We start from the raw sequence: 9,225 nt of genomic DNA, 5'->3' as shown, positions 1-9,225 counted from the left end.
CGTGGTCCCGGGGGGCACCGATCGCGGCCCCCGCTCCCAAAAGCACGCAGAGAGCAGCGAGTGGGGGGAGGAGTTTATTAGAAACTAGAAAAATCCACCCGTGGGGACGTTCAGAGCCTCAGCGGGGCCGGAGCCCAGCCGTGCCGGGGGAAAGGAATGGGAGATTCCACGGGGGAACACTGGTTCTACTGGTGGGGGGGAACTGGGAGCACTGGGAAGGGATGAGGGGGCCGCTGGTGGCCCGGCTACTGGTAGTACAGCTCCAGGTTCATGCCGTCGTGGATCTCATCTGCAGGCTGGAGTTAAGGAGAAGGGGAAGGAACGGAACGTGAGCCGGCCGCGTGTCCCGGTGGCCAACGGCATCGTGGCTAGTGTCAGGGGGAGTGTGGCCACCAGGAGCAGGGGGGTGATCGCCCCCCTGTACTCAGCTCTGGTGAGGCTGCACCTCGAGTTTTTTGGGCCCCTCACTGCCAGAAGGACATCGAGGGGCTGGAAAGTGTCCAGAGAAGGGCTACGAGGCTGGGGAAGGGACTGGGACACAAGAGGACACCAGAGGGAATGGTCCCAATTTGCACCAGGGGAGGTTCAGGTTGGAAATTTTGAGGAATTTCTGCTCAAAAAGAGCAGTCAGGCATTGGGACGGGTTGCCCAGGGAGGTGGTGGAGTCACCGTCCCTGGGGGTGTTCAAGAAAGGTTGGACGGGGTGCTTGGGGACATGGTTTAGTGGTGACATTGGTGCTAGGGGGACATTTGGACCTCAAAGAGCTTCCCCAACCTCAATAACTCTACAAGGTGGCTGTGACGGGGGCGACAACACCCCCAAATCCCCGCCTGCTAACGGCACGGAGCCAGGCACCCGCCCTCACCCCCCTCTTTAACGGGAACGCGCCCCCGGAGGGAAGCCACCGAGACACCCTGCGGGAAGGATACAGTCCCCGAGCGTGACGTGGTCCTTGAAGATGGTGTACCTGTAGGGAACGGGACAGTGAGGCGCGGGCCGGTCGGCATGGCCCCGTCCCAAAACGCCCCGGGGGACGCGGTGGGTGCCCTGCATCCAGCCCCTCCCCGGCCCCTCACCATTTCTTGAGCACGATCTTGTCCCAGCGGGTCCCCGTCTGCGCCGCGATCAGCTTCTTCAGGTCGCGGATGGAGTCCTCGGTGCTGGCGGCCCCGTTAAGGAAAGCAGAAGCGGGAGGAGCCCCCCCCCAGTACCTCCCAGTGTTCCCCCAGTACCCCCCAGTGTTCCCCTGGTACCCTCCAGTTCCCCCCCATCACCCTCCAGGTGCTCCTTGGTGCCCTCCTGGTCCCCAGTACCCTCCCGGTGCTCCCCCAGCACCCTCCTGGTGCTTTCCTGATCCCTTCCCAGTGCCCCCCAGTCTCCCCCCAATGCTCTCCTGGTTCCCTGGTGCCCCCCAGTGCTTTCCCAGTGCCCCCCAGTCCTCCCTCTGGTGCCCTCGCAGCCCCCTCCCAGACCGCCAGTGCCCTCCCAGTACTCTCCTGGTCCCCTGGCACCCCCCCGGTCTCCTCCCCGGTGTTCTCTCGGTCCCCCGGTGCCCCCGGTGCCCCCCCCGGTCCCGGTCCCAAAGGATACTTGCATTTCACCCGCACCTTCTTGCCCAAGCGGTCGTTGCAAACGACTTCGATCATGGTTGCTGGGGGAAAGGAGGGGTCACCGGGGGGTGCTCGGGGGAACGGCGGCGAAAAGGGCGGGGGGGGGGAAGGGGCAGGCGGTTACCGGGAACGGGTGAGGCTACTGGAGGGGGGGTTACCGGGGCTGAGGGTTACCGGGGGTGGGGTTTACGAGGGGGTTGGGGGTTACCGGTGGCGGGGGGGACCGGGAACGGGGATTACCGGGAGCGGGGCCTACCGGAGGCGGCGTTACGGGGGGAGGGGGTTACCGGAGGCGAGGATTACCGGGAACGGAGGGTACCGGGAAGCGGAGGGATGGCTGAGAGTGACGGGAGAGACCCCGGGAAGGTTTACTGGGGCTAACGGGGGCCTCACGGGGGGGTCCCGGCACTCACCGCCGCCGCCGCCGTTCCCTGCGCAGCTCCGCCGCCGCCTCCTCCTCCTCCTCCGCCGCCGCCGCACCGGAAGCGGAAGTGCGCGGGGCCGGAAGCGCCGCAGCGCCCCGTCATGGCGGCGCCCAAGATGGCCGCCAAGATGGCGGCCGCGCTGCCCGACCCGGTGCTGCTGCGGGTCCTGGCGCTGCTGCCGCTGCGGGACCGGCTCCGAGCGGCCAGGTGGGGCCAGCACCGGCGGCCAGGCCTCTCCCGCGGCCTCCTGCGGAGCTCTGGCCGCTCCCTTCGGTCTCCAAGCTTCGGCTGCCTCCTTCCCCGAGGGTCCCCGTTCCCCCCGCCGCCTCCTCCCCGGTCCCCCCGGGGCTCGGCCGCCTCCTCCCCGCTCCCCCGGGCCCCTCCGTGACTCCTCTGTCTCCTCCCTGCAGGGTCTGCCGGCGTTGGAGGCGGCTGGTGCAGGACCGGGTGCTGTGGGCAGACGTGGACCTGAGCCCGCACAAGGTGGGCTTCACCCCGGGGCTGGGGTCCGCACCCCTCCTCGCCCCCCCTTGTGTGATTGTCCCCCTCTTTTTATTATTTTTTGTTATTTTTAATTATTTTAAATTATTTTAATTTATTATTATTATTATTATATTTCATTATTTTTATTATTATTTTATTATTTTATTTTTATTAATTTTTATTATTTTTATTATTTTTATTATTATTTATTATTTTTCATTATTTTACATTATTTTTCATTATTTTTTATTATTTTTCTCCCCCCAGCTCAGCTCCAAGACCCTGTGGCAGCTGGTGCGGCACCGCCTGGGCGACAGCCTGAGGACTCTGCGGGTTCGGGGCGCGCTGCTCGCTGGGGGCAGGCAGCGGCTGCTGAGCCCCGCGCTGCTGGCCGCCCTGGCAAAACGCTGCCCGCGGCTCTCCCGGCTCTGCCTGGCCGAAGCCGACCTCCGCCCGCTGCCCTATGAGAGCTTCCCCGCTTCCATCACGGCCCTGGAGCTGAGCCGCTGTGAAATCCCTGCTGCCTGGTTCTGCGGCTCGGCAGCCCGAGCCCTGCCCCGGCTGCAGCACCTCGTGGTCCGCAAAGTCCCTGCGTTTTCCAACCAGCACCTGCTGAATGTCTCCTCCCGCTGCCGCCTGAAGACGCTGACCCTGTCGGGGACCTACCGCGTAACAGACGCGGGGATTCAGAGCGCGGCTCCGCGCCTGGAGGAGCTGGAGCGCCTGGTGCTGCGTCACTGCGTCGTTACCGACTCGGCCCTGCACTTCATCGGGCGCCACATGAAACGTCTCCGGTTCCTGGAGATCAGCAGCGCTGACTCCCTGACGAACGCGGGCCTGGCTTGTTTAGCAGCCCTGGAGGGCCTGGAGACGCTGCACCTTGACCACTGCGATAAGTTTTCCCCCGACGCCATCGCCGCTTTGTGCCGAGCGCTTCCCCGGCTGAGGAACCTGAAACTGGATGGGGCTGACTTTGGAGATGAGGCCATGGGTAAAATTCAGGCGAGCTTGCCCAGTGGTAGCTTCTCACACACTCCTTGAACAGCCCAAAGCAGGAGGGTGTTCGCCATTCATCACCGAGCTTCCAATTCCCCTTTTTTGGGGTAAAACCTTATTACCTGGGAGCTGCTGTTCACCTTGCGGGGAACAGAATTATTTAGGGGCTGAAACAGTGAGCCAAGCTGGGCTGGCTGAGTTTAGAGGGTGTGTGTGGCCGGTTTACAAGCTAAAGCTCTGTTTGCTCCTCTTCCCCCTGCTGCTGAGCATCAGGCAGCAGCTTAACCCCTGCCGAATTGCAGGAGTGAAGCCAGGCGCCCTCCTGCCGCAGAGCCCAGAGCCCAGACGTCCAGTTAATGCCTAACCCGATTGCCTCACTGCCCCGCACGTAGGCTGCAAGCTGTGCCGAGGAAGAAATATTTCAGCCACACGTGCCAGGGCTGTGTTCTGGGAAGAGCTGGGGTGATCTGCCCAGGCAGCACTGTCACAGACTGGGCTGTCATCGCACTCGTGCCTTCCTCCAGGACTGGTGTTTGAAGCTCTTCTCCAGGAAGTTTTGGTCCTGGGGCTTCCGAAATGGTGCTAAGAACAACACGTGGCCACAGGCGGACTGCTGCAGGCTTGCAGGCATCGTTGAGGCTGCCATCACCTCTCTTGGCTGTCCTGGGAGCAGCCACGTTGCCCTGTCACTTTTTATTGCCCCCGATCTCCTCCTACCTGCAGTGTTTTAACCCCAGATAACAGACGTTGCGGCTGTAGCGCTGTGACATTGCTATTCTTGGATCCCGGAGTCAGCCAAGGGCATTTTTAAATCAAATATTGTATTTATTAAATAAATAAATATATATTTTGACTTATGTCTCCTTCCTGGTGTAAGGTTTTAACTGAACTAAATAAAATAAAGAAGTCAGGCAGCTCCTGACACCAAGCACTCGGGTATTAACAAAGCTGCAGTGAGACAAGGTGCCTCGGGGACACCCGGGGATTTGTCTCCCACTTCAGCCACCCCTCCAGTCCTAGGGAACATTTTCCTTTATGGTGGGGACAACGCTCAGAGAGAGCTCGAGCAAATGTCCAGGTCCAGGATCTTCTAAGAGATTCTTTTGGACGTTCACATCCCCTCTGATAGGAACCAGTTTCCTGCAGAACACAAGTACCTCAATTGTTTTCCCCGCTGGGAGCCAGGAGAGATGAGAGAGAGATTTCCTAGGAAATGCAGTGGGAGGAAGGATTAACGGCTCAGCTGAGCCTCTCTCCTACCAGGTACTGCTTCGAGATGCGGCTCTTTTCACCCCCCACACCCCCTCCCCTCCATTCAGCTGTGGGTTGTGCAACGAGCTGCTAGGTTTTGGCCAGCCCTGGGTGGCAGTGACCCCTGTGACGAAACCCTCGTTGCTGTGCACCTCGCTAGCCGCCGGTCTTTGTGCCCTGGCCTCATTCTGCTTTCCCGTTCCTATACACAAACAATCTCGCTGTAGCTTTGGGGCAAATAAACAGTGGTAAATGCCCCAGCTCTGCTTTGGAAAGCATCCCAAGGCTGCCAGCTTAATAACCGCTGCTACGTGTTTATCTCAGGCCTAGAGATTTACGCTGGAGTAATTAGCGTTATTAAAACTTCAGCACTATCTGTCCCAGCACTCTCTGGGCTCGGAGAGCGAAGGTAAAACAGCAAAAGGGAAAATTAAAACCAGCCAAATTTGTCAGTCAGTCAACGTGCAGCCTGATGCCGGGAGAACCTAAATGTTCTCCCGATGTTTGCAGTGGGATGTTTGCGAGCCTGATGGCACAGCGCACCAAACAACGTAATTTAATATCTGACGGTCCCAACTCGCCCGTTTTCCGTTGTCTCTGCAGAATGCACAATTTCTGAGTGTGGAATAGCACGAAACAGCAATCGCAAGTCCACGCGCCTCAGAGCAGCCCTCCCGCTGCATGAAGTTTTGGCTGCTGGCTATCGCGTGAGGGGAACTGTGAATATTGGGTGAGCAGAGGCAAAATGTAGGAGTAAAGGACTGGAAGGGTCCTCTGAAGTCATCCATCGATGCCCCTGCAGCACAGCATTGCCCCTCTTCACCCATCAGCTGAAGCATCTTCTCCTCACGAGCTTTGGGGAGCTCTTCCAGGGCCTCGTTTCTTCTCAGTCCCAAACTCGGAGGGGTCCGGTCTCCATTTCACCTTTGGCCATCACGTAACTCCTTGAGCTTGCACGGTTCTTCCCCCAAGCCCACCTCATCACAGAATCAACCCCCTACACTTCCTAAATGCGGGCCCAAAGACTTGCAGAAAGCCAGCTACAACCCCAGCCAAGCCGGTGTACGGAACAGGAGACGGGGTTTTGTCAGGGCTGAGGGGGGTGAAGGCCACGGCCACCAAAATGAAAAGAATTCACCAAAGAGAGGCCCTAAAGTCCAGGTTATTGATGAATTTGGGGAGCAACGTTTCATCAGAAGGCTGACATTCCCAAGCAGCTCCTTCCCAAACCAAAATCTGTTTTCCAGGCCTGCTCTGGAAGCGGCGTGTTCGCTCCCTTCCACTCGAGGGAACCGCCTCAGAAAGCCGACAATTTGCCCTTTTCACTCCAAAGGGGATGTTCAACCCAAACAGGCGCCCAGCTCAGCTGGCCGAAAGCCCCCAGACGGGCGGGTTATTGGAAGTGGACGTGATCCAAGCTGCTATTTTGAGAGCAGGAGCCAATAAGAGGCAGCTCGAAAACCTGCTGGCTGAATGCTAACCTTTGGACCGAACGTCCCCACAGGCACTGCGCGTCCTCTCCTCCAAACACGCTGATGACCAAGCTCCTACCGAGCTCCTAGGGCCAGCCAAAGCTCGTGGCGATGGATGAGGAACATCTCCACGATGACCTGCACATCTTTAAAGGTAAACCTCAGCCCTGCTAAGCCCTTTGATCTGCTGCTTCACGGAGAGGGGCGCCAAGCCCCGATCTCCTGGCCTGCTCTTCCCCTGCCAACGTGCCTGGTTTGTGAGGAAGAGGAAGGTCTGGGCTTCAGGGCACCCGTTAGGGAGCTTGGCTAATTGGATCTAACAGGATTGATTGGTTGGGGTGAGGAACTCGGCCCTAAGAAGCTGCTCCCTGAGTTGAGGCTCAGCTGGAGGACGGGCGAGGGGGGCAGCGAGGGGCTGTGGGTGCTGGGGAAGAGCTGGGTGCCCACCCAGCAGCACCCGAGAGTGGATTCATTCAACTTGCAATGGTCCCAGGGTCCCAAAATGGGCTCCCAGCACCCTCAAAGACCTCCCAAGGGTGGCTCTGACCCCCTCCGAGCTCCCCAGCACCAGTAAGGGACAGCAAAGACCCCCCAGAGGGCTGTCACTAGGGGAACCCATTTTGCTTTTCCACCAGGCAGCCAGGAGGGTCTAGAATATGTCATATCCCAAAATACACAGTGTAAAATCATCATTTCTGCAGAGGAGGCACCAGTTTTGTGCCGTTTGTGTGATACCTGGCAAAAAAATCACCTGCCCTGCACCATAACACGGGGCAATGCTAGCACAAGGCAGCGGCGTGACAGCCGTTGTGCCCATCGCTGTGCCCCAGAGGGGTTGGGACAGGAGCTACCATCCAAATTTTGCCTCCTGTAGCAAAAAGTTAACCTTTCCAGGTTATTCATTAACCCTTCTATCAATGGAGCCCGAGGAGCTATGAAACTCAAATTAATCCGGTGGCCAGAGGGGAACCGTTTTTCACATCTCTTGTGTTTTATTTTAAAGACAGAAGCTTCTTCCAGCAGAAGCTGAGGTCCTTTCTCACCATTTACCTTCTGCTGGCACTCTCCTTCTTGCTGATGATCACCTTGTTCGCGGTGTCGCTATCCAGAGGTACCAAAGCCCCTCTGAGCAGGTGGAGGTTTCATGTTAATTCATGCTAATTAATTAGGCGGGTAGGACCAAGAGATGCATGAGGTTGTGGGGCTGGGGGCTGGCACCATACTGGGGGCTCGGACCTCCACGGAGACCTCCAAAGGATGAGGCGTGGAGCAGGGAGTGGGTTAAATGCAGCAGAACAGAGCTCATCCTCATCCTTGGCTGATACCAGTACAACCAGTACACCACTGTGTCTCTCTGCCTCTCTCAACGTAGTTTCTGCCATCTCTTCTAAACTCAACGAGGTGCACACGGAGAAGAAACAGAACTTTTCCAACAGGGATTCCCTCTGTAAGTCCCACGTGCTGCCCAGACCCATGGCTTTGTACCCCCCTTTCTCTAAGCTGGCACCTGCACAGACAGGGCCCCAGGAGGGCTGGGTGGTCCAGCAGGGTCTACTTTCCTGCCTTCTGACAAGTTTTTTTTCCATTGGAAATAAAAATCCACCTTGTAGTAGAGGCATCTTTAAGGTGCTTTTGTGGGAAGCCAACATACGGCTTCAGGATTGTGCCCGTACCAGTTTGGCACTGGAGCGCTGCTGGGGAATCCCTCCTGACTTCCCCCCATCCTTCTTCCCCCAGTGTTTCCCTGCGGACCCGAAGCCAGGGAGTGGGAATACTTCGATGGCAAATGCTACTACTTCTCCATCGACAGAATGAGCTGGTACAAGGCAAAGACCCAGTGCGAGGAGATGCACTCGCACCTGGCCATCATTAACAGCTTCGCCAAGCAGGTAAAGACCCCAGCAGCCACCAGTTAGCCCCAGCTCCTCTCTGCATCCTTTGCTCCATGCCTCACACCCCAACTTTGGGATGCTGGAGCGTCCCAGAGCCTGCTGTTGTCCTCGGCAGCAGCCAGCAGAGAGCAGGCAGAACTCGCGCTGCCTGCCCGCCAGCCCGGGCTCCGCGGCTCTGCGGGATGCTCTGGTCCCCATCCCACTCCTCCGCGACCCCAAGGAGCAGCCAAGCGCAGGGCTTGGCTGTGCCCCGAGCCCCCTCGCTCCGGAAGCCCCTTTCCTGGTGCTTTCCCTCCTGATCCCTCTCCCCGCTGCAGAATTTTGTCATGTTCAGGACAAGGAATGAGCGCTTCTGGATTGGGCTGACGGACGGGAACTCGGAAGGGGAGTGGGAATGGATCGACGGCACCGACTACAAGAGCACGTTCACGTGAGTGCCAGCCTGCCCCTCTGGGCACCCCAAAACCGCAGCCTGCTGGCGCACCCCTGTTTCACATCAGGTCTAACACAGTAGCAGAGCCAAGCACAGCACCTAAAGGCACCCAAAATCATCCGAAATTACCCAAGCCAGGCGTCGCTAGCCCCCACCCCACGCTCCCCGCGTTTTCCTCGCCTGATTTGGCATTTCTCTGCCCAGATTCTGGAAGGAAGGCGAGCCCAACAACAGCGGCAACAACGAGGACTGCGCCCACGTCTGGACCTCCGGGCAGTGGAACGACGTCTACTGCACCTTCGAGTGCTACTACCTCTGCGAAAAGCCTGTGCCCAACTGAGTGGTGCCGAGCAAAGCGGCGTGCCCGTGCCCTGGCACCCCAAAAGTTTCCTTTCTCTTCTTAATTTATACTATCCTGCCCGTTTCCTGCCGGTTCCTCTCGACCTCCCTGTCCTGCTGGGGACGGGGATGGACTTCCATGGTCCTAAGCAGGAATCCAGCTTCTCCATGGGGAGCTCGGCCGAATAAAGGAGGATTATTGCTCAGGAGCAATGGTTAACGTGGCCTCCCTGCTCCGGGGAGGCCGAGCTGGGGCGGTGGCGGGCATGAGGGGGACGCAGGGTGCGGGTCGAGCGCTGTGTCTGGGGAGCTGCTGCCAGCTC

At 58.5% G+C, this 9,225-nt stretch overlaps 3 protein-coding genes across 5 annotated transcripts; 2 read left to right on the top strand and 1 right to left on the bottom strand.

Annotated features, from left to right (window-relative positions):
* Nucleotides 1-58: 58 nt before the first annotated feature.
* On the bottom strand, nucleotides 59-2,094 carry UBL5 (ubiquitin like 5). 3 transcript variants are annotated; one of them, XM_084303990.1, is made up of 5 exons: nucleotides 2,025-2,094; nucleotides 1,592-1,652; nucleotides 1,078-1,161; nucleotides 931-968; nucleotides 59-289 (listed from the first exon to the last, which is right to left on the bottom strand). In XM_084303990.1, exons 2-5 carry the CDS (start codon nucleotides 1,645-1,647, stop codon nucleotides 246-248), a joined length of 222 nt encoding a protein of 73 aa, XP_084160116.1. In that variant the 5' UTR covers nucleotides 1,648-1,652; nucleotides 2,025-2,094; the 3' UTR covers nucleotides 59-245. The 3 variants fall into 3 exon arrangements, with proteins under 3 accessions (XP_084160116.1, XP_084160118.1, XP_084160117.1); XM_084303992.1 differs by lacking the exon at nucleotides 2,025-2,094 and adding an exon at nucleotides 1,915-1,993; XM_084303991.1 differs by lacking the exon at nucleotides 2,025-2,094 and adding an exon at nucleotides 1,852-1,876.
* Nucleotides 2,095-2,141: 47 nt separating this feature from the next.
* FBXL12 (F-box and leucine rich repeat protein 12) lies at nucleotides 2,142-4,332 on the top strand. Its single transcript, XM_084304020.1, has 3 exons — nucleotides 2,142-2,243; nucleotides 2,447-2,519; nucleotides 2,787-4,332. Exons 1-3 carry the CDS (start codon nucleotides 2,152-2,154, stop codon nucleotides 3,558-3,560), a joined length of 939 nt encoding a protein of 312 aa, XP_084160146.1. The 5' UTR covers nucleotides 2,142-2,151; the 3' UTR covers nucleotides 3,561-4,332.
* A 2,017-nt stretch (nucleotides 4,333-6,349) lies between these two features.
* LOC311220467 (hepatic lectin-like) lies at nucleotides 6,350-8,903 on the top strand (the record flags this gene model as incomplete). Its single annotated transcript, XM_084304010.1, has 6 exons — nucleotides 6,350-6,392; nucleotides 7,242-7,349; nucleotides 7,611-7,685; nucleotides 7,976-8,127; nucleotides 8,448-8,560; nucleotides 8,768-8,903. The coding sequence occupies 6 exons, from the start codon at nucleotides 6,350-6,352 to the stop codon at nucleotides 8,901-8,903; spliced, it is 627 nt and encodes a 208-aa protein (XP_084160136.1).
* Between the last annotated feature and the right edge of the window lie 322 nt (nucleotides 8,904-9,225).

The sequence above is a fragment of the Netta rufina genome, assembly GCF_964035555.1.
Source record: "Netta rufina genome assembly, chromosome: 32".
NCBI lineage: Eukaryota > Metazoa > Chordata > Aves > Anseriformes > Anatidae > Netta > Netta rufina.
Note: the sequence above shows the minus strand (reverse complement) of the source record. Positions and strands in the feature narration are given on the sequence as shown.

Bases quoted from the DNA above. Each gene is read 5' to 3' on its own strand.
- UBL5 (XM_084303990.1), bottom strand. From the start codon at position 1,647: ATGATCGAAGTCGTTTGCAACGACCGCTTGGGCAAGAAGGTGCGGGTG. The intron at 969-1,077 runs GTGAGGGGCCGG...CGTTCCCTACAG, and splicing joins AAGATCGTGCTCAAGAAATG to GTACACCATCTTCAAGGACC. The intron at 290-930 runs GTATCCTTCCCG...TCCAGCCTGCAG, and splicing joins CCACGTCACGCTCGGGGACT to ATGAGATCCACGACGGCATG.
- FBXL12 (XM_084304020.1), top strand. From the start codon at position 2,152: ATGGCCGCCAAGATGGCGGCCGCGCTGCCCGACCCGGTGCTGCTGCGG. The intron at 2,244-2,446 runs GTGGGGCCAGCA...TCCTCCCTGCAG, and splicing joins GACCGGCTCCGAGCGGCCAG to GGTCTGCCGGCGTTGGAGGC. The intron at 2,520-2,786 runs GTGGGCTTCACC...TTCTCCCCCCAG, and splicing joins TGGACCTGAGCCCGCACAAG to CTCAGCTCCAAGACCCTGTG.